The 24440-nt window shown below is 41.4% G+C and overlaps 2 protein-coding genes across 2 annotated transcripts; both read right to left on the bottom strand.

The window, feature by feature from the left end:
• Positions 1 to 813: 813 nt before the first annotated feature.
• On the bottom strand, positions 814 to 4126 carry LOC104251656 (alpha-1-antitrypsin). The gene is given in 5 exon segments (XM_009820569.2): positions 814 to 1020; positions 1750 to 1897; positions 2625 to 2895; positions 3386 to 4091; positions 4094 to 4126. Coding segments are annotated over 5 exon segments (1365 nt in total).
• A 15152-nt stretch (positions 4127 to 19278) lies between these two features.
• Positions 19279 to 22999, bottom strand: LOC104251365 (serine protease inhibitor 2.1). The gene is made up of 4 exons (XM_009820570.2): positions 22354 to 22999; positions 21264 to 21534; positions 20497 to 20644; positions 19279 to 19669 (listed from the first exon to the last, which is right to left on the bottom strand). Exons 1-4 carry the CDS (start codon positions 22997 to 22999, stop codon positions 19475 to 19477), a joined length of 1260 nt encoding a protein of 419 aa, XP_009818872.2. The 3' UTR covers positions 19279 to 19474.
• Between the last annotated feature and the right edge of the window lie 1441 nt (positions 23000 to 24440).

The raw sequence follows: 24440 nt of genomic DNA, 5'->3' as shown, positions 1-24440 counted from the left end.
GAGAAGTGACAGTGACAATAAACCATAAAAAGGAAACTGATGCTATGGCAAGGACTGCTCCACCATACTTTTGTCTCAGGGCATTGGCAATAATAGCTATATTAGCAAGGTAAAACAGAAAGTCTTTTTGCTGCTATGGCTTCCTTCCTTAGTAGAATAAACATTATTTGTAAAGCAAAAACTACCATCTTGTCTTCATGAGGAGGGCTTCCACCGAGGAGGTGACAGAGGGAGGCAAGCTAAACCAGCTGCACTCATCAACCCTTTATATTGGTGTGTCCTCCAGTGTCCCAGTCACTGATTCTGCAGCTTCACACCATACTTGGTTAAAAACCAAAGATATTAATGGAAATTCACTCCAATATTAAGGGAATCTGCATTTAAAGCTAGTCATCACAGTTTAGTGGATTAAACAGACAGGACTTATACCTCCCACCTCCTTTTCCCTGTTTCCTTTCTCCTGCTCTTCTCTACATACACCGTGAGCGTGCAGCAATAGCTACATCATCCGGAGACTTTAAACCATCTCAAATACCCTGCGGGAGCATGTCAGGAAGGGCTTCTTACAGACCCAGTGAAATGTGAGTTGTGTTTTATTAACGCTACAAGCTATACCTGGCTGTAGACTGGGGGGAAATACCAGTGACTTTTGGGCAGGGAAAAATAGTTTTTGTATTTTAAGGGATTAGTAATATATATAAGGATAATGGTTGAAAGACAAGCACTAATATGTAGTGGTATGTACACATAAATGTTTTGCTGGATCACAGGAATTTAGCCAGCAATGTGCATAAGTACATGTCCTCTGGTCAATCAGTCATTTTTGAGAGGGTTTATGATCTTCCCTATGAAGAGGATGGTGCGGGTGTATTTATCCAGAATCACCAGGAGAAAGGGCCTGTTGAATCTGACTCGAGGTGGATAAGGAAAATCTCCAGATCTCCAGGTAACCTCCTTCACTGTGGCCCCCGCCGCTTCAGTGCCGTTCTCATGAACATTTAGCACCGCTCTGTGGATCACCTGCAAGGACACAAAGGAAAACAACCTCCAGCTGACAATCTGGCAAGAAGAGAACAGCCTGCCACCCTCCTCGCTTTCACCAAAGAGAGCCCTGCCTGGGGCAAGACCCAGCAACGCCAGCCTCTGGGAAGGTCATCACCAGCCACTCCCCTTCCCACCACAGCGCAATCAGCCATCAGACCACTCCTGCTAGCCTCCTTCACTGAGCGTGCAGAGGGCAACCCTCGAATAGCAGACAGCCAAAGAGTAGTCAAGATGACTGATGGCAAGAAACTCTGGAAGCAAGGAAACCTGGTAATTTAGCCGAGATTTTGTTTTGCCTTTGGCAGCTTCATGTATTATTGTGAATTTACCCTATCATCTAGCTGAAAAAAATAACTTTTTGAGAGCACTAGAAGGGCAAGAGTAACAGCCTTTTGCCCTCTGTAGGTGGAATTGGAGGGTATTTTACTAAAGCTAATGTGCTACCTTTAGATAATTTTGTTTAGTAGCCAAAAGAACATTTAATTATATGTACATCTTCTTCCTTGTCCTAGAACCATGTATGTATAACCCCTTGTAAGTATGTTTGGCTTCTGGTTTAGGAAAGAGAGGGGTTGCTTTGCCTCCAGACCGGCAGCTGTTGATGATTGAGTGATGCTTCAGAGAGACTGGGATAAGCTTTTCATGGGATATTAATGTCAGGTTCCTGGGAACAGACAAATCGCTGTGTTTCACGTGCTGACTTACTTTTGAAACCATCAGTCCAGACTCCTCAGTAATCCCTGACAGATCAGCTTGTTCAGTGAACAGATCAATCATACCCACTTGTTTGACTATCCTTTTCACATCATAGGTACCAGAAATAGAAAATTTTGGAATGTGCAGATGTATTTTTCTGTAACAAATAACACAGATAGGGACAATTGTCATCTAGGTAACACTCCTCAATGGCTTCAGTATAGTGACACTTCACATTTATTTTTCTAGATGTTAAAAGTCTGCTCTCAGGGATCAGACAGCACTTCTGACCAGGTTAGCTATGGAGGTTTGGAGCAGAATGAGCCTGTGTTATCCTCTGCCTCCACAGTGGGGTTCAAGGAATGGAGTGGAAGACACAACTGTACCAACTCTATGGCAAACAGAGCTACTACTGCCAGGTAGCAGTTTTTTTCAAAAGATCATAGCTAGCTGTCCTAAGGCTGTTCGAATATACAATGGACCACCACAGAAATAGCTGTGGTAATGGCAAATGAATAAAATTTCTGCTTTTCTGTACAATTTCCTCAATACCCTAACACCCAATACCTCAGAAATAGCTACTCTGTTGTAGTTTCACAATGCCCGTATGAAAGAAGGGTCTGTTAACTTCATCATGGTGCTAAGCAACTTGTAGTTGAGCCAGGAGCTTAACCCAAGATGGATCCCATGTTCAATGCCCTATTTGTTCACTGCCCACAGCTCTTTTTCATTTTCCAACTAAGAAAAGGGAAGTCCTCCATAGAGAGGAACCATTAAGTGAATAAAGTTCAGTAAAATAACCTGACCTTTAATGTTTTGTCTTGGTGAGATAAACACTACTAATCTAGAACACGGTCACCTCTCACCTTAGCAAAAACACTTGCCTGTCTTGGAGGAACTTTTCCCATTTAGACACTGTCCTTTTCCAGAGAGCATCTTCCACCTGCTTCATCCTCCCTTCGTCAGGCAAAACAAATAATGCTGCAGCATTTCCATTGTAAGGTATCTGAACCAGCCAACAGAACAGCTCTTCATCAAAGTAATTTCGGTAGTAACCCTTTCGATACATCATGTCAACTTTTACAGATGTTTTCTGATCCACAAAAAAATCCTCCTGTTTTGTGTATGAAGTACTGAAGGGTTTCTCCCAATGGGCTTATGACAAAAAGAAGAATAATTCAGTGGAATACAATGAGGAATTGTCATGGTGAATAAAACAGTATCTAGTCCCACAGCTTAACTTTGATTAGAATAAATATCTTTTTCAAGTTACTGTACCCTCAGGTGTTACAGCATTGCAGCTCTTTTTTTTTTTTTCCAAGTGCTTGAAGACAATTAAAGACAGCTAATACTCAAAACACCATCTTTTACTAGAGCATGAGTCTACCATCACAATAAAGAATTTACCAAACTCAACAAAGATATTTGTTAAAAAAATCCAGTCTTCCACTCAACCAGGTGAGGACACAAACATTTATACTGACAACAAATATACATGGTTTTATAGGAATATTTTCCAGATACTGAACATGGTTTCCTCCACTTAAAATGTTTGAACTACAGTTTCTTTCTCTTAGGTTTTTGTTCCCTGTAATAAACAGTAAACATTTAAGTTATAACCTTCACAGCCTTTGATATTTCTTACCTTTAAAGAAGACATAGTTAACAAGAACCATTGCAGTGAGAGGATCAAGGTTTTCCACTAGTTTAACAATTTTCCCATTTGTCTTTTTCTCAATATAACTGTTGATCTGATTCTCAGCATCAGAGGAGTTGTTAAAGTCAGTAGAAAAGACTTCAGATTCATAAAAGGTTTTGACATCATCCAAGAACTTCTGTAGTGGTTTTAGCGTCTCTTCTATAAAAAGGGCATTGCCCAGCGTCAGCTGGAGCTCACTGTCTGAACGGTTCAGCATGTGGAGGAGTTGGCAAAAACCTTCATGTATTTCCTGCTCCTGAGTCTTTTTCAGGTTAAAGGCAAGCCCTTCCAGAATCTGCGTCAGCGTTGCTGACTTGGCACCAAGTGCCAGCATTGCAAAGGAAGCAGAGATGCTTATGGGTGAAAAGAAAATATTTTGGTCCGTTGATTCAGATGCGACCAGCTTGTAAAATGAAAATGCAAAGTCAGCATTTCTGGGAATTAGTTTGACAAAGGTTTTGTTCTTAACTGGATAAACTCCTTCGCTGTGAGAACCGTGTCCTGGGTAATATGTCTCTTTAGGATGATCCTGCTTATTGTAGTAACAAGGATGCTGATGACACTGGACAACAGTATACAAACCAGCCAGCAATAAACAAAAGGAAAAGGTGGGCTTCATTTTCCTTTTTACTGTTTCTGGAAAAGAGATAGACATACAACACATGGCATGGAAATTAATTTCTTCATGCTGTGTTCTCCAGCCAAGTACAATGAGGCTCTCAGAATACACCTGTTCTCCAAAATCCCACCGTTGGATATTTCACATTCCTGATGCATGCCAGTGATGCCCAGAAAGAATATGCCTCCTCATACACTATTTGTACAACCAAGTACTCTCTCAAAAGAGGTAATTTTGGTCATATTAACTTTTAAAAAATAGGATAGAACTGAATTTTTTAAAATTTGCAAATAACTGGAAGCTTATGACCTTTTCCCCAGAGTAACTGGTAGAAGTTGTTTTTGTGCTCAGTACTGCAGGATGGCTACTGCAGCCCTGTTAGTCTTCCTCAATTCATCAAATAATTAGAGAATTAAACCTGTGTTAAACAAAAATGTGATATAAACACAGATCATACTGTCTAGGACCAAAACTACAAAATACTTTCACAGTTTCTTCAAAGATAAAATATTGGATCATTGTGGTAGCAAAGTCTACAGGCATCTCTATTCTTTCAAAAAAAAATTTTATTTAATTATGTGAATTATCTTCTTCACTAGCAGCCAGTACTTGCTGGCTTTTTGCATGTTTTGATTTTTTTGCATAACAGGTATATCCCTTTGTTTACATGTAAAAAGGCGCCCTTCCCAGGCAACAACATAATCCCCTGAAATGAAATGTCCAAACAATCCAAGGGAAAACTAAAAGGGTACTTACAGTGCTACAAAAAGGATCTTGCTGTGTACATCTGGTCTTGTCTGCTCCTTCTTCTCTTCAGTACCATTGAAGAGGATTAAGCAGAGCACCCCTGTTAATCATTAATTACTTCAAATAGAAATTGCCAGTGAGGATGCACAGCAAGCAGTAATGACGCTAGATATTCTGGACAGTTTGTCCAACTCAGACACAAGCTAACAGTGCTGGGTAATGGGGCTGTGGATGAGAGGGAGTGGAGCAGGGACTATATTTCTTGCTGCTTCCATGCTTGTGGATTGACATGAGAAGCCTGCTGCTGTGGGAGCCTGGCAGGAGAGCCATACCCTTTGTGGCTGGAGCCGAACTCTGTGACTTTGTGTAAAGGCCACCCCTTGCCTGGGTCTGGCTGCAGGGGACAAAGCCACCAGCATAGCTCACCAGGGAGCGCAGCCTCCCTGCCAGACCATCCCTCTTAGCTTGGTCCTGGGGGACAGATAAATGGGATGGGGACACTGCCAGAGTCGTAACCTCTCAGTCAGGACTTCAAAACAGAGTAAGCCACCTTCAGATTTAGAAAACCCTTCTGCCTTACTGTATACCTCAGTCACAACCTTTGACACCAGGTTTAATGGTTTTGGGTCTTTTCCTAAGGGGAGCAGGCTGTATGTGATTGGTGAATAGTCTCTAGATTTCTTTAGAGAATAACATGTGACATTGCCACCCCAGTGTGACATTTCCAGTCAATACAGATGTTCACTGATTGTTGTTGGCCATTGCCTGTGACTGGGTGTCTGGGGAGTTGGTGAAGAATTTTCTCCTGGCTTTTTAGAAAATACACAACAAAAACACCACCGCTAAGAAACAACACTTACATTGGGCAGTTCCAGAGACTGATTGCAAAGAGACACATGTGGCCAGCGAATACCTTGTTTCCTCAGGTTAGTCTTCTGTATCACATGCAACTGAAAAGGACTCTGGTAGCACATAAATCAGGCTGCCAATTCACCTTTCAGCCAGTGCTAAAGAAGACATGCTGGCATCACTGGATGATATTCAGGGTTGAAAGTCATATAGACGTCAGCCAGACGACTCAAGGACAAACTAAGGAAGGAAATGAATTTTTTAACAGATCTGGATGCCCCTGTGGCACTCCTTTCCATTGTATAGGATGGTTTTGTCATTCCACTTAGCAGTTACAGTACCATTCCCATAATGTAGATGTGAAACATACAATCTGCATCCCGTTGATTCCACATTGCCCAAACACCTCAAGAGGTTGATGGCAACCATCAGATTTGAAGTGAGGGTAATGTCCAAAATCTGTAAATCACTGAACCATAGCCAAGTAACTAAAGTGAATTATGAACTGTCAAAAAATAGTCAGCCATGCATGTGGTCATTAGCCTTTTACAGCTTATAAAATAGTGAATAAGATTTACAGGATGAAAAACAGGAACTTAAGTATTTCCAGTCTAGCAAGCTCTGTAAACTCTTACCAATAATCCTAAATCTTCATTAACAGATATCAGATTTTCTATTAGCAGTGAGCCAGAAAGGAGATAAATGGAGGGATGGCCTGAAGGATGTCTCCTTTTTAAGTGGACATGCGTGCAAGGACACAGATACCAATACAGATGGTCTTAGCTCATCCTGGCACTGCAATAATGTTGAGATATTTAACCTGTAGTCCAGGTTCAAGACCTGTAAGGGAACTCTGAAAGGCAGTCAAGAAACACAAGACAGCATGTGGCCCCTTGGATTCATTCCTCTCACCATTGCATTTATCCTTGGAGCACCAAAACAAAGTGGTTCCCTGTGAGTTTGCATGTTACCAAATGTCACTGGTATCCAGTTCAAGGAGGATCTTTAAACTCTGCTATGCAGCTGATCATGCTTATCCACACCTAGTTTTCCATCAAGGGGAAAGACATTGGAAAGGCACCACAGCTGAGAGGGGTGATGCAGGGACTGCTGGAAATGCTCCCCTGCCATAACCCAAACTTCAGGGAAGAAAAATGGTTGCGGCTCTGAGGATTAAGCAACCATCTTACAGAGTGGAGGAAGGGAAGATGGGGAAGAGAGCTGGTGGGTAAGTGCTTGGAGAAGGCAATGAGGAGGAAAGAGAGGGCAGGTGTTAGCACAGACCAGAAACACAGGAGCCATTAGAATATATCCAGTCCCAGAAGCGAGACAGGAGACCAGGACTTCTGAGTGTCTCTACAGCTGTGTCAATAAATCACTGGCAAAACATGTCATGCCTATTCCCATTATTACAGCCATTTTTATTACATCAAGGCTGGACAATATTAATTCTGGCATTTCCTAAAGGCTGAACATTTGGCCTTAGAACCACAATACTCTGCTAATGTCCTTCTTTGGGATATAACTGACAATTTTGTACCCTCAGTCTCAGTCTATTACCAGAACCTCACAGTTGCAATGAAATGCTGTTGTTCTTATTTAAAGAAAAACATAGATATACATAACCTCTGCTGAAAATCAAAGTTCTTTCTACTTTGCTCATTATTCCTTGTTATTTTCTTCACTTTTTAACCAAAGGTATATTTATCAGCCTCAGAGATTCTGGAAGCTGGGTCTGTTTCAAATTACCTTCTGATGCTATCTAAAAACACATAAAGCAGAAAACGTTTATGTTGCTTGCAATAGCAAAACCACATTTATTGTGGTCTATAGCTTGGAGAGCATCATGGGGCTATGATTTACAGCTTGACTACATCAGGGTATGCTACGTTGCCCAGCAAATAGCTAAGCCATCCAGAGGACTTCCTTTTCCAGGTTCCACTGTCCCAAAAAACTAGATATATAAAAGTTAATGTGCATAATTCCTTCCTTACCCTTCAAGACAGCCAATGCTTATTCTGGGGTTTCTTGCTTTTATAGCTTTATATTTTATTTCCTTTTGTTATTTAATTTTCTACCTTGCCAAGATATTAGAGGAAAAGAATAAAAAAAAAAAAATCCCCCACTAATTAAAAATTTCAGTGGGCTGGAAAAACGGAGCATACTTTCTCAGCAATGTTAAACTTTGGGTTTTTAATACTGACAACTCGTATACAGTTTCCTAGAATGACACTAACTGGTCATGTTGACAATAAGTTCTCCTAAAGGACTGTTGTGGTTTAACCCCAGCTGGCAACTAAGCACCACACAGCTGCTCACTTCCTCCCTCCTAGTGGGATGGAGGAGAGAATTGGATGGGTAAACGTGTGACAACTCATGGGTTGAGATAAAGACCATTTAATAAGTACAGCAGAAGCTGCGTGCACAAGCAAAGCAAAACAAGGAATTCATTCACTACTTCCCATGGGCAGGCAGGTGTTCAGCCATCTCCAGGAAAGCAGGGCTCCATCATGCGTAACGGTTACTTGAGAAGACAAATGCCATCACTCTGAATGTCCCCCTCTTCCTTCTTCTTCCTCCAGCTTTATATTGCTGAGCATGACATCATATGGTATGGCATATCCCTTTGGTCAGTTGGGGTCAGCTGTCCCGGCTGTGTCCCCTCCCGATTTCTTGTGCACCCCCAGCCTGCTCGCTGGTGGGGTGTTGTGAGGAGCAGAAAAGGCCTTGACTCTGTGTAAGCACTGCTCAGCAAGAACTAAAACACCCCTGTGTTACCAACACTGTTTCCAGCACAAATCCAAAACACAGCCCCATACTGGCTACTATGAAGAAAGTTAACTGTATCCCGGCCAAAACCAGCACAAGGACCAACCTAGAAGATGCTTCTCATTTTCCATTAACTCTACCCTTGATTTTAACTAGCATTTCTCCATCGGGGAACCCAGATGTTCTTGTTCCTTCACGCAGGTTTTGCTTCATCTGTCTTCAAGAAATTAATTATTCATGTACAAATCTTGATAATTGAATTTTAAATATGAAAGTTGAGTAAAAGTGATCACAAGATGTATTGTAATCCAAAAGGATTTTGTTGTGTGGATGTGGCCTGCTCACGTTTGCTTTGTTACTTACTGCTGAACCATATGCAGGAGAATGTAATCTGACAGGTGTTCTTATCAAATACAAACTTCAAAAGGAATACAGTGTAAGTGATGAAGATGCTATTTTTTTTTTTGTCTGTATTGGTGAAAGATTTCACCATCTTCTTGGAAAAGAGCATTAGTATAGATGAGAGCCTGTGTCAGGAGGGAGAACTATGGTAATACATACAAAGAGCAGTGGTCATGTCAACACACACGTCCCTCTCTGCAAGCCGCCAAGCATTTGATTCCTGAGCAGGAGCCCCAAGCTACGTCAGGTGTCAAAATGCCCCACATGAGGTGTTCAACAACTATGAATGAGAGCACACTGGTAGGGAGCTGCATTTAGGAGTCTGAAGGCAATACTGGAAAGGGAACTGCACCTTCTTCCCCTCAATTTCAAACCAAGGCTCTTGTCCCGTGGTTGTTTCATACAGCTGGAGTCAAGCAGCAAAACAGGGCAGGACACACCATTTTCTTTCTGAACGCAGCAGTACTAATCTTTTGCTTACTAACCTAGTGACTGGAGCACTTGGTCACTTGATGTGGGTACCAGACCCTCAAGTCTTACAAACCATTCAACCTGAGATCATCAGACCCAAATCGTCCACTTGGCAAAGGAATAGCTCATCTTCAGGCTGCGAGAGGCTGACAAGAACGTGAAGGGAAAGACAATTCCCAGCCTTCTTTCTAAGGATCTTCTGCTTAAAGATTGAATAAAATATAAAAACTACTTATGTGAGATGTGTAGATGATTTTGTGTGGATAACTGTGTGTGTTTTCATCTACCTGTGAAAGGCATATAATATTTACATATGCAAATACACACACCCCTATAGGTATTCATAGTACTGGATAAAGATCAACTAGTATGATGTGTTAACCTAATAATGCAAGCACAAGTCTGGGAGATAGGAAACTTAGGTTTCCCTCCAGGAACCATTCAAATAGAAGAGGAAACAAAGGCCCTAGGAATTGTTTTTTAATGTGATACCTGATTGCACAAGATGTGCAAGTGTTATTAATTCTAGTCACATGGGTAGTGTGTGAGTAGTTTCGCTAAAGATAATCATTATCTTTGCTAAATCAGAACCTGTGGCAATAATTAATACATTATGAGTTGAAATGAAAAAAGCTGAAGAAATGCTATCTCAAATTAATTGTAGTGTTTCGATAATGTAACAATAACTTCAAAACACTTTTTAAAGAGCTTTGAAGAATTGCACATTTACTAGATTTTATATACAGAAATTGGACAATGTTTTAAACCAATTTTTGCTAAAAGCTAGTAAAAATGAGATTTTTTTTTCTGTCTTGATATGAAGTGATGTAAAAATATTTTATTTATCAAGATTTTGTTGAAAAACCTCAAAATAACTGTCATGTGAAAATGAAAGGAATAAAACATAGTATATTAAAATTAAGATAATGGAATAAGTTGATTAGGCTGTAAATACCCAAGCTGAGAGACATTAATTCTTTCAGAGAACCTGTCATCAGAACAGAATATGCCATTAATTATCACTACTTTACTATTTTATTTTTAATCAGCTGTAGACTCCTTCCAGCAAGCTGTGGTGAGGTAGAAACTCCTTTACCTGATCTTGAAGTATTATGATGGTTTAGTATCCAGCACCTCTATAGGCAAACTATCCTACCATCGACTTCAGCAATGTCCAACTAATAAACTGGCATGAAGATATTAATGAGGTTAAAAATTTGAGCCTATCCCTCTGTTCTAGTCTAATGCAGATTAAGAGCACAATGACAATGCATGGTACTGATTCACATCACACATGAAATTTTCATAGTACAAACATTCATGAACTTTATTTTTTTTTCAAACTACACTCCTAGATAAAAGAAGAAACCCTAAAACTGACTCACAGGAAATGCGGTGGCACTCACTACACTCTGATAGAGACAAGACAAAGCAGACTATTTAGCAAACTGTTCTGTAAGCAGTGGAGCTACGAAAGCCTAGTTTACTAAGGATTTATGGCTTTCCTCACCACAATAACCACAGCTTTACTCCACAGCCTCCAGGATGACTCGTACAAGACAGAAGAGCAGGGCTGGGGCTAAGGCTAGGGCTAGGGCCAGGGACAGGGCTAGGGCTGGGTCTCCCTGCCACGTGCTCGTTGCCTCCTGCGACCAGCAGAATTTAAAGCAGCTGAGTCCTGCCTGCTTTCCCCACAGCAGGTACAAACTTGGATTTCACTGATTTTCACAGAGTAGCATAATGGTTTTTCAATCTCCTACCTCTCTGTTTAGCCTGACTGAAATATGCCAATAAGCTGCAATGCTATGGAGGGTAGCTAAGAGAAGGCAAGTGGCTACAAACACGAAAATTTGATGCTGTTTCCTTTGGAAACCAAGCTGGTTGTATTATTTTCTTTGCGTTTGAGATTATATGAGTCACACTTTCCCAGTTTTCACAGTTCATGTGATTCTATTTCTCACTAGCGATCATGAATATTTTCATCATCCTTACATTTACTTATGAAAAAACCCCAATTTATTATATGTTCCCTTTTAATGATCTATCTCCATTTTTATCATGATTAGCTTTTCTTTCATGTCCTCTCCCGGAAGAGCTTGTAGACAGTCCATCACTTGGTGGAGTGATTTAGCAATACAAGATGGATGAAGAGTATGTTTGGCAAAGGCTAAAAATGTTTTACAACATTTTATAATCAGACTGAATGTTCCAGATCACCATATATTTCAACTGAAATTCTGTGTCATTCATGAACAGGTACCATGGGAGGAGAGAACTTTAAAAATCCATTTCTAAAAGCATGATGGTCCTGAATCTAAGCTTTACTTTAGTTGCCTGATAAAACCTACTGAAGATCTGTGATAAAATTGGTTTGAGCGAATATTCAGTTAGGAAATACAGCAAGTATATGTAAAAGACATTTGCTTAGATGAAGTAATAGTGACTGAGAAGCATCACGATCTAGAATCCACCTTGGTAAGACAGACAGGCTATACCTCCATATGTAATCAATCTGGAGCAGAGCAGCCCAGCAGTCCTTCAAACTTAAATTATTGTCTAAGTGAGAGACTTGAGCCTTAAACTAAAGTCCTGCAGAAGCACTTTGGAAAGGTTTTTCCAAGCGTGGACAGTGAATTACAGAACTGGAAAATGATGAAATTATGCATCTTTGACCTGTTGGTCGTTGTATGCTTTGGACTGAAAGAGGTTTTCTTACCAAAGAAATGCAACTGACCTGTTTCCACTGCTTTACACTCAGTACAAAAGCTACAGTTACGGATAGATAGCACTAAGCATTCACTTTGCCCATGCAGAAATATGTTTCTAAGATAGAAGGCACCTGTTGATAGGTTAGATTCATCTTGGGCTGGTGCCTATGTAATGGGAGAAGGACACGACACATTGCTTTCAGCAGCCCATCATACCTGGGTAAACACAGGTCTTTTCTGACCTTTCCTATTATATTAGCTCACATCTTCCCTCAATAAGCCTGAGGTTGGCAGTGCAAGAGATGGTTGAGAACTCAAGAACTTTTATTCAGTCTCCTTGGGCTGGGGCTGAACACTCCTCAGAAAGTTTTGTAAGCTCAGGTCTGTTGTGCAGGGGAGCACCAGGAGGACATGCATGAGGAACAAGTATTGGGCTGGTACACCCTTGGGGTTGCAGGATTTGCTGTGTGCAAAACCACCTCCTTTTATTGGCTTTGAACCTGGCTCCTCCGTGCTTTGAGTGATGGTCTGTAGCTTTGGCATTAGAAGGATGGTAAACATTCAGCCTCCATTAACCCAATCTGTGCCACAAATAATTTTTGCCTTCTTTATGCTGAGTTGTCACTTTTCTAGGCTGAAGATCTATCAGTTCAAACAGAAGCTGTTCCAGACCTTAGATTAGCCTTACCACTCTTCTCTAAAGATTTTCCAGTTCTCATTTATCCTTTCTGTTATTAGAGGACCAGAACTACATGCTCTAACCCAGGTGTGGATAATCCAGAGATTTAGACAGTGGCACAATGTTCCTACCTGATTCACTCTCTTTTTTTTCCTAATAATTTCTAATATTTAATTCATTTCCTTTCCCACTACTGAGCTGATCTGTACATGAACTACCTACCATAACACCAAACCCTTACTCCTGAGTGTCAACAGTCAGTTCAGCTACAGCATTTCAACAATCCTGCAGCTAAAACGTAACAAGAAAATCAAAATCCCCACTGACACAGCAACAGCAAGCCAGAAAGCATCTTGTCTTTCTGGTTTCAAAATGAGACAGTATTTATCATGTCCATTCCTTGATTTTACCAGAAGATGGTGGCACAGGGCTCCTTTTCCTATAATCCCCAGAACCTGAGGCTCCATACTTACAGTTCTACCTGCAGAAAGCAGTGTAGCAAATCACTTAAAAGCTTGGCTTCTTGCAAGGATCTTACTACTCATAACTGGCATACTGAAATGATAACATTTTACTAGCAGAATTTGCCCTACAGACCTTCTTCTCTTGGTGTAAAGGAAACCCTCTTATACAAAGAACTTTTAGAGTGACAAGTTCACCAGAGAATAAAAATTCTCATTTTGGAATGAAGCTGCCTACACAGAGAAACCTCTTGGCATTACTATTTAAATTTAAATTGATGCCTTACATTATTTATCTTTCTGTTGCAGACATGGCCTTAAACAAGCACTAAGAAAATCCCTTATGTAGATATTTTGGAATTATACTTGAAGTTTTTTGCTCCCAAAGCCAGATAGAAAGTATTAGGGCTAAACTTTGTAAAGTGTTACCATTTGTTATTTTTTAATAGATTAATATTGTTGGCTATAGTGAAGAAGCAGAAGGCAGATCAGCAGCTGAATTAATATATTAAATAAAATAATGAAGTTTATTATATGATTCCATTGCTCATATCCCTTTTCTTAAACAAGTCTTTGACGCTCTAAGCTTTTGGGATGTTAAGGATTCTGACAGGTCACCGAGACAGTTTAATGCAACAGTTCTCTTCCCTGTTTCAACGGAGGCAAAAGAAGAGGCTGTGTGGTTGCCCTTAGCCACTGCAGCTCACATTCTGGCAGGTTAGCACAATCCCATTTCCATCAATGGCTTACATTAACATGCCTTCACAAGACACTTTGGTATTCTAGCTGTACCTACACAGGTTTTCTGTCATGATTGCTGCACCATCTTTCCCACCCTGTCAACCTAGAAACACCTAGAAGGGCTGGAACACATTTGCCTTTATTTGATGGCTCTACTCAGTCACCCTTGACACAACTATGAATACGTCAAGACTGTGACACATGGCACAATGACAGGCATGGGCACAAGGTAGTAATCTCTGCCTGGGGCAACTGGGGCCCAAGATGTCTTAAAATTTCATCCACAAGATTTACCAGAGGGATAGAGCTCAGACTTGAAAGATAGAAGTTACAGGAACAGAAAATTAATTCAAGTTGTACATTCCAGTATCTGTCCTGTGAATATGCGAGATATGGTATGGCTTTTCTGATGGCTAAAGAATCTGCATCTGTGTGAACAGCAAATCTAAATGAGGTCTAGGCATATCACAGAATCACAGAATCACAGAATCATTAAGGTTGGAAAAGACCTGTAAGATCATCAAGTCCAACCATCAACCAACCCCACCATGCCCATTAAACCATGTCCCACAATGCCTCGTCCACACGTTCCTTGAACACCTCCAGTGAGGGTGACTCCACTACCTCCCTGGGCAGCCTGTTCCAATGCTTCACCCCTCTCTCAGTAAAGAAATTTTTCCTAATATCCAGCCTGAACCTCCCCTATGCTCTCTTTTGCATTCATTTGCATTTTAGGACCTACGTTTCATTACATCTTTCATCTCCTCTGTGCACAGATGTTTTCTCTTGCTCTGAGATTCTTTCCTGGCTGCAACCAAAGTTCTTACAACGACTACAACACTTAGTGAATTACTTTATTCTATGTTGTTTTTTCCTTTGAAATGTTTTCCTTCAGCAGAGTGTCTTCCATGTGGTCTGTGTTTCCTACATGACACATTGTGAACAATGTAGCAACTTCTCCTTAATAAGCTATTTGCACAAGTCAGGCAAAGCCTTCTTCAGACCTTCCATATGAGCATCACATTGATGTTAACATAAATTTTCCAACCACAAAGGATACATTCTTGTTTAGTAAAGTAATAAATCATAAGTATTTTGTTTCCAAATGGTTTATGGAAAAGAAACTGAATGCCATCAAATGTAAGAAAAATAAAGACTCATTTGTATAAATCAGACTAATTCACTTGTAATAAATTCGTCTCCAGGGGTAGGATTGAACTATAAAGCTACTTTTGTCATAGAAATTCTCTATTACAAGAAGCCAGCAAAGTCATTTGCAGCAACATCAGTGCTGAGCTGAGTTTGTGTAACCAGGGTATTAATCATACTCAAGGACATTGACATGAAATGAATGAATTACATTTCTTTAAAACCATTAGTCTGAGGAAAGCACAATTACCAAAAATGGATTCTCTGTTACACCTGGGGCTGGGAACTTACAAAGAATATTTCCAGATCAGTCTTTGCTGGCTAATAGTTTACAGAGAATGGATGATATTACCATTGCATTCATGTGCTCAGTTTAAATCTAATGAAAGCAGCCCTGTGTGGGTAGGGGCAGAGGTGCACTACCCAACAGGGAATGTTGGACAGACGGGTATGATTAGGAGGATGTGTCATAGGACTTGGAGATACATAGCTCATGGTGGTCTTCATGCTCCTTTCCCTCCTGTGAATTTGCACTCATCATAGCTCCCACCACAGTGAATATTTAGAGTTTTCATTGAAATATTTGTGTTTAAATATGCTCGTATTTCTCTTGCATTTTTTTCTGCTGGGAAACTCTAGTGCTTCTGTGCTTTGGAGACAAGACTTGAGTGCTGGATTAGGGAGTAACACTGCTATGAGCTTGGGGTTTTTTTATACCTCCAAAAACTACTTAGAGTCATGTCAAAGACAAGCTGGGTTGTGAGGCACTGAGACTGCCTTGTAGCTGCCATACAGGTACTCCTGGTTCTCAGAATCCACAGTCAAAAACTACCCTGCCCAGGAACTGTCATAATCAACTGGTTTTTAAGAGCTTAGTGATTCTCTGCTTGAAATGAGTGTGAGTACAGGGAAAAAGCCTGCTGCTTTTGTTGTGCTGAATCTACTGAAACAATTAGAATAGGGTTGGCTTACGTCTGGGTGAATTTCCCATTTCCTTGATCCAGCGATCAAGGGCTGAACCGATGACATAGCTGTGGGGAGAGGGCTGGTGTGCCCATTCAAGGGCGAGTTCTACACATACCAGGGTTGGGGCTCAAATCGCACAGCTGGGAATAAGAAAGGAAAGTCCAAAGTACTGGTAGCATTTGAATAGGAGGGCTTATGTGAGCAACTGGTGTTTCTGTGATTACCTGATTGCTTTGTGCCTTTTGGCATTGAGTCAGCTCCTTTCCTTACTGATGAAAGGTAAAATGCATTGAACACATACTGCATTAGCCCTGAAATACCACTGCTTCATGATTTGGACAACATACTACATGGACTTTGCCATGGGGTAAAGCAAACAGACCTTTACTGATAGAAGCTATCCCGTCAGCAAACAGAGTCCCAGTGGACCATAAACAAGATGAGATGGAACAAACTTACTGTCTCCCACACAGCTCAGAGGCTGCCAAGAGAAGTCTGGCACTCAGATCTGCTGGGGCACAGCTAGGCTGCCCTTCAGGGACCCATCCCAGTGCATCCATCGTGCCTCACAGGGGTTCTCAGCTGAGATACGCTCTCTTTAGGTAAGTCGTTTTCCTCAGAGCTTCCTGTAAGTATGTCACGTCAGGGATAACAGACCCACAGCAGGTCATTTGTCTTGGATGGTTATGATAGGAGGTCACATACTCCACTGTGAGCTGTATTGTCCCCTTCTGCTAACTGTTGCTGCAGGAAGTCAAGTGGACAACACTTCACAGGGTATAAAGAAGCTCTAGTTCTCTTTCAGGGCTTAGTTTGGATCCAGCTGTCCCATAGTCTGAGAGAATGCATGTGTGGGATTAACCTGTCCTCATCAGATCTGGTTTTATTGTAGTGGAAGATTGAAGGGTGTTAATAAAATCACCTACAGATGAATGAAAGACACCATAAAATATATGTGTTTACAACAGACAAAATGAATACACAGTACGTAAATGAAATTTTTAACTTACATCTATCAGAATCCTTCCTTTCTTTCTCTACCATTAATACAACTAGATAGTATGAAGAGGAACATTCCCTATCACACACTAAGACAAAAGCAACACGGACAAATAATGAAAGGCAGACCAACACAATTTTCCTGGAATTAGGACAAAATGCCCCCTGTCTCCACAAAAACTTTGCAGAATTGTCCAGTTCTTAAAGAACATCATCAGGACTATGTTGAGAGTAGCATCAGCTAGGTATATTTAGCCCCCTGCTCTTTGGATCTCCATACTGTAAAGTATAGGCATTTTGTGCCTTCCATGTATGTATGGCACAAGACTAGGTTTTTTTCCTGTCCTCTCCACATCCTTCTTTTCCAGAGAGATTTGGGACGATCCCTCTTCCCACTCCAGGTCCCTGCCACAGCTCAGGCCAACCTGCAGGTCTGGAGTGTGAAGTTCCTCAGCTGGAGGACAACTGTGGTGATGCCCCACATCCTGGTAGTTACCTCCCAAGCCCACCCTGCATTCAGAGGTGCCCTGTTTGATACTTGTGCCAGGAGCAGTCACTCCTCACACTCCAGTGTGAAAACTCCCAGTGCAGGTCTCCTCCTGCAATTCCTTGCCTCCACTCTCAAAAGCAAAGGCCTGGGAGGTAGATGGGGCAGGAAGTTGCTCCATGTGTTATTTCCTGAAGCCTATTTCTCTGTCCTAGCAACTGTGAAATTTTTCCTAACCTCTTTCCCTTTAGCAATAGGCCAAGAACCTGTTTTTCTGCCACCCCACTCTGATAAAAATCTCACCATCCTACCTTCTAATCAGTAGTAGTGCACCAATTTATTAGGGTGGGATCTCACTGGAGCTGCTCGCAGCTCTTCTTGAGTTCATACAGCTACCTCAGAGCAGGCTGCCTCACACCACAGCAAGTTATCATTGATCTCAACTCTGTAAAAGCCGCTGCTTCCCACAGAGGTGTGATATCTCCCAGTCCACTGAGTGATGGTATCTTGCCCCAGCAGAAGCAATAACTCAGGGCTTCCACTGAGTTCTTGCTGCTTGGAGCAGAGGGACTCATACAAGGCAGCAGTCTCCAAGCCTCCCTGAATCAGAAGCATAGCACACACACACACACCCCCCCCCGCCCCCATGCTACCAGCACTGATGGGTGTCAATAAAGCACCTCTGTACAGGGTGGACCAAGTTTAGAAGAACAGGTCAGAGGATCAGAGAGATGTCGGGGTAGGGAGCTTGTTGGTTGATTTGGGGCTTGCATCGCCTTCTCAGTGCTCACAGCACATTGCCAGGACCACTGCAGAAATGAGCAATGTACATTCAGGAGCATCATCTTCCCAGTGACAGGGACTAAACTCCACTTGCCAAAAATGTATCCAGGGTCAATACGCAATGGCACGAGTCAAAGCAGTGCAGTGGGAGAGCAGCTGTCAAAGCAGGAGTCAGTCTCAACTTGAGGTAGCAGCTGCACGATAAAAGGTTTGCTACTGGGCCCCAGTGCTCCACTGCAGTAAGAGTGGGTGATCTGCAGACCCACAACAGCAAGAGAGTGTTTACGTATTTCTTGAAAATAGGTTTTACCCAAGTAAGCACATAAGAAGACACCCTGCTATGCTAATGAGAGTGACTGAAAATTTTTGTTGATTTTAAAAGATTTATAACAGGATAGGAAGAGACTGGAGACACACAGAGTCAGTCCTTAAGTGATGAATTTAAAAGACAGTGCTTATCTTATTTATAAGCTATAGCAATAATTTATGGATGACATTGTAGCAGGACAATCCTTTGACAGTTTATGCCTAGTGTCACTGTCCCTCAAAGTTTTTTGCTGACCCTGTGGACTGCGAAAAGACACCTACAGTGAGTGCTACTGCACAATAAGTCTACTGTCTCAGGGATTTTCTCTTTTTTGTCAATATTTTTTGAAGATGTCCTAAGCAAAGAGTTGGAACATGTGAGCAAGAACAGGTTGGTTGAGGGTAAGCAGCAATGGCCTAGGCAGCAAAGAGCTATGTAAGGAAGAAAGGACTCTGTAGGGACTGGTTCGGGTGAGCTCTGATCATCAGCAAGTCCCGGAGAAGACATAACAGAATTGCAGGGGATTTGTTACCTGTTGGGATAAAGCTTTTAGTGAGTAACCCAGAGCTGAAAGCAGTCTGGACAAAACTGCTTAGTAGAGAGAATACACTTGTAGAAATAACAGCAGACTTTACTAAAAACAGTCTTCCAAGAAAAATTGGGAAAATGTGTTAAGAACTTTAATTACTCAACCGGGGAAAATGTTACATTTTAAAACTGTCAGTTGCTTGGGGTTTTTTTACAATTTTTAGCTTATTTGTTGGATAAGGAATTTCCTCATCTACTTCTGAATATGCCTTAATCAGAGAGTAGTTAGTAGCACTAACTAGCCCACATGTGTGAACACCACAGCCATTGTAACTCATGCCAACAACCAACATGCCCAGTAACTCAGCAGTTACTTCTTAGTAGGATTGGCAATTTTCCCCATGAAAAGTGTGGTGCCGGTTGCTTTGTCAGAAATCAATATAATGAAGGGCCTGTTGAATTTGATGGTAACAGAAGGACGGAACACTCTGTTAACGATTACAGCTGTGGCTCCTGCAGCCTCAGTTCCAGCCTCATCAACTTCCAGCAGGGCCTTGTGAATTGCCTGCAGCGAAAAGGAGCAAACGTTGTGGTTTATATATGGGACAGCAAGCAGGGGGTGAAGATACACACTCTTCTTATTGGCTATTTAGAAGAAAGGAGTGGTAAAGCCCAGTGGACCAAACTTTCTTGCATGGTAAATCTCCAACAGCCTGCAACAGGAGTGTATTCCATGTCAGGACTGAATGGGGAGGGCCAAAAATAAAAATGGACACACTAGATGCAGCCTCACCAGTGCTGAGAAGAGGGGGATAATAACAGTCCATGCACTAGGTGGTTTATTTTCTTAGATGGTTTGGCCTTCTACTAGCAACACTTTCTCTGTTATTCCAAGGTTAATGGAAGACTGCTATTTAAGTGCTAATACAGGGGCAATATTTGGCATCTTTGCCATATTAAATCGTAGCTTAAACTGACATGGTGAAATTCTGCTACTGCAAACTGGAAGTTTCCTGGAAATTTGAGAATATTAAAAAATTGGGTATTAATCAACACAAATATCATAATATACTCCTCATTTATAATTTACTTGACACAATCATATGTAAACAATCATATTACAGTGCCAAGAAATAATTTAAAATTTTATCCAACTTTTCCATGTATTTCATATCCAGCCTTTTAAGAGCAATATTAAAATAATACAAAGGTGGGACAACAGACCCTCTCAGTAGAAAAGCACAATTACTAAGCAAGACCCTACATGCCATTGTGAGTTTTACTTACAACTTCAGTAGGACAAGGAGGGAAAGCAAGTCTTTAAAAACCCCAGATACAGTTGATCAGAGCAACCAACCACCACCCCATCACCAGCTCTGTCTGTTCACTTACTTGTGAAACCTGAAGATCACGGCTGCCACTAATTCCAGACAGATCAGCATTACTAGAGAATACTTCAGTAATTCCCATTTCCTTGAACAGTTTTTTAACGTCATAAGACACACTAATAGAAATCTTTGGTAACTGCAGATGTAATCTCCTGTTGAGCAAAGAAAACGAAACAGCAGTGAAGCATTGCAGCCTTGTTTCAGCCAGCAGTCTAAAGAGTATGTAATTCAGTGACACTTGAAAGCATTCTTTTGATTGCTAGTTTGTTTGATGTTTTGTATTCCCTGAGCAATTCTGGCATCCAGAGAGGTGCGCCATCTTGTACCTACATTCTCTCTTTGATTTTGGAAAAAGAAACTAATTTCTTCATTCTTTCATCAGGGTGCCACATACACAGCTAGCAGAGTTTTGTGGCTAGAGGGCCACAGAGTAAGCAGACCAGCTGTGGAAAGGCTAAAAGAGGGGAAAAGGAGGATAAAATCTAAGACACAGTGAAGCAAATTAATTGTGTTAGCATCATGAAAGAAGAGGTATGGTAGCCAAGCAAGTCTTGAGACAGTTGTTACAATGCTGTGTCCCCTTCTGTCAGGCTAGAGAGCCTGCAGTGGCTTATTGATTATGCTCTTCTCTGACTCGTCTTGAGAATCGCTTAAAACCCTGCTTTATGAAATCAGGACATTATATCCAGGAGGAGGCAATCTGAAATTAATGCTTTCTCTTAAAAAGGGTGATGTGTCCTCCGATATATTAATCCCTCTACCTAGAGTTACCTGGTTGCAAGTTTGTTATCCCATTTACAAACAGTTTCCTTGGAGAGAGCATCTTCCACTTGCTTCATCTTTCCATCGTCAGGCAGAATGAGCAATGCTCGTGCAGTGCCCTGGTAAGGCAGCTCTACCACCTCGCAAGAGAGATCCTGGTCATAGTAACTGCCATAGTTACCATCACGCTGCATCATGTTGACTCTAACGGATTCTTTTGTGTTCACAAAAAAAACATCCTCGTATGTACTCAAAGGATCAAAAGACTTTTCCCAGGCAGCTAATGGGGGAAAAGAGAAGATGTTGCACTCAAACACGTGAAGATCATAAAAGATGGTTGGTATAAATCAGACCAACTTAAATGTTAGGACGCTGGAGGGCTGTTTATGGGAGAAGTCCTGTCTTGCTGAAAAACAACCAAAGGTTGATGAAGACCAATTGAGAGAGTCCTGCTTCTATTGCAGCCATATTTTCCCATGACTTGTGCCTTTTATGTAATTTAAATTCAACGACTTAAACATTCAGCCACAGGATCTTGTTATGCCTTTCGTATTAATTAGGCTGTACCCAGTGGAAGCTGACTGTACTAGCCTGATGAGGAATTCATCAGCAGTATAAAGGATCCTAACATTCAGGCAGGGCTCCAGAAGCATGGGCCCTCAAAATGCTATGTCCCAAGTTTTCATGCAGTGTACCTAGTAGATCTACTATAATACTGGGGACCCTGGAAGTGCAGGGATGTCAGTCCGCTAAGTTTGACTGGCACATACAGTCAGCAGAGAGATCTTGAGAGCATCTTTAGTCATTGTGCCCTCAGACCAGCAAGACTGCGTGCATTCGGTCCCTGTCTATGAGGCAGTCCACTAGAGTGGGACTTCTCCGTCCACAGCTTTCAGGCAAACTGGGCCAAAATCAAGCAATCAGTATCTCTCAACAATCAGATACCCTGCTTTTGGCCAGATCTAATCTTTATTTTGAAGGTCCTGCACAGTTTAGCTCTTTCCTAAATCGTCACTCTGCTAATAAATCATCCAGAGTTCCCTACAATTTTTGTTTTGCATCAAAATCATCTATTGGAATATTATGTTAAATATCTTACCTTTAAAATAAATGTAGTTAACAAGAACCAATACAGTACTTGGATCAAGATGACCAATTAATTCAGGAATTTTGCCCTCGGTTTTCTCCTCTACATATTTATTGATTTGCTTCTTAGCTTCTTTTGGCTTATGGAAATCGCTAGAAAAAAATTCTGCATCATAAAATTGTTTGGTATTTTGTAAAAATGTCTCCTGTGGTTCATACCCAATAGCTGTAAAAAGGGCATTCCCTATATTTAATGTGATGTTAACATCAGTACAGTTCAATACTGCTAAAACTTTATGAAAGCTTTCATGTATATCATGTGTGTGAGTCTCAGTCAGACCGTCAAAGCCCAGTCCTTCAAAAATCTGAGACAGGGTGGTTGACTTCGCACCAACAGCCAGCATGGCAAAGGCAGTGGAGATGCTCATGGGAGAAAAGAAAACATTTTTATCAGCTTCTTTTGATATAGCCTGCTTGTAAAATCTAAATACAAAATCTGCATAGTTAGAGCCTTGCTTGTCACAGTTATGTGTTAATAAATTTTCTGTTCCATCATGCAGTTTAGTATTATTGACTTCATGGCAGATGTCTTCATGGCGGCAATGGGTTACGGCACAAAGAACAGCAAGGAGTAAACACAGGCACAGGAGATACTTCATCTTCTTTTCAAATTATTCTGTCACAAAATAAACAGTCATTAGATGAGCAGATGGTAATGATGAGCTTGGTAGTAAGAAATAATGAATAGTTTGTTAGCATAAATATTATATAGTGCAACTTTAAAGATCTAATGTACATAGGATATTTAAAGTGCCAATGGACATACTGTCAAATGTCATTAATAAATTCAGCCAAATTATAAATTAAAATGTCAGGTATAATAAAACCATAATATTCCATTGTAACTGCCCTGAAAAGGCAATTCTCTTCTTCATTGACAATGAAAGTATAGAGACAAAGTCCATAATAATCTCTATTAACAATGACATTATCTTCCCTGGATCATTGTCTCCTATAGGGTACATCTAAACAAACAAACTACCATGAGGTAAGACAGGGTGTGGGTTTCAAAGACATCAAATACTCGACAGTACCTGCCCAAATGCAGTTCGGTAAATGGAGGAAATGGGTAGGAAGCTCGCTTCTCACTAGGAGTGGAATAAATTCCTTCACTTTCATCAGGGCAGCAACACACAGACAGACGGCTAACATGGACTATCCAGTGCTTGTTAAATTCACACCGCTGTTTACTTCATGGTTACTTACTCACATGGCTAGTCATTGGCCACAGCTGATAAATGATGGATGAAAGTCTTCTACATAAACTTCGAGGCAAAATTCGAGGCAAAATTCAAGGCAAAAGCCTGGAGCATCCTGTGCCATGGCAGCAGGGCACTCAGAAGTGGGCATAAAGACAAGTGGGAAGCAGCAGGTTTTCATGAGACAATGAGGTGCATGTTTAGAATGAAGGGACCCAGAATCACAGAATCATTAAGGTTGGAAAAGACCTCTAAGATCATCAAGTCCAACCATCAACTAACACCCCCATGCCCACTAAACCATGTCCCACAATGCCATGTCCACATGTTCCTTGAACACCTCCAGGGATGGTGACTCCACCACTTCCCTGGGCAGCTTATTCCAGTGTTTCACCACTCTCTCAGTAAAGAATTTTTTCCTAATATCCAGCAAGAACCTCCCCTGGCACAACTTGAGGCCATTTCCTCTTGTCCTGTCCCTAGTCGCTTGGAAGAAGAGACGAACACCCACCTCTCTGCAACCCCCTTTCAGGTAGTTGTAGAGAGCGATAAGGTCTCTCCTCAGCCTCCTCTTCTCCAGGCTAAACATCCCTAGTTTCCTCAGCCGCTCCTCATCAGACTTGTGCTCCAGACCCCTCACCAGCTTCGTCGCCCTTCTCTGGACACGCTCCAGCACCTCAATGTCCTTCTTGTAGTGAGGGGCCCAAAACTGAACACAGTATTCGAGGTGCGGCCTCACCAGGGCCGAGTACAGGGGCACGATCACTTCCCTGGTCCTGCTGGGCACACTATTTCTGATACAGGCCAGGATGCTGTTGGCCTTCTTGGCCACCTGGGCACA

The sequence above is a fragment of the Gavia stellata genome, chromosome 7 (assembly GCF_030936135.1).
Source record: "Gavia stellata isolate bGavSte3 chromosome 7, bGavSte3.hap2, whole genome shotgun sequence".
NCBI lineage: Eukaryota > Metazoa > Chordata > Aves > Gaviiformes > Gaviidae > Gavia > Gavia stellata.
Note: the sequence above shows the minus strand (reverse complement) of the source record. Positions and strands in the feature narration are given on the sequence as shown.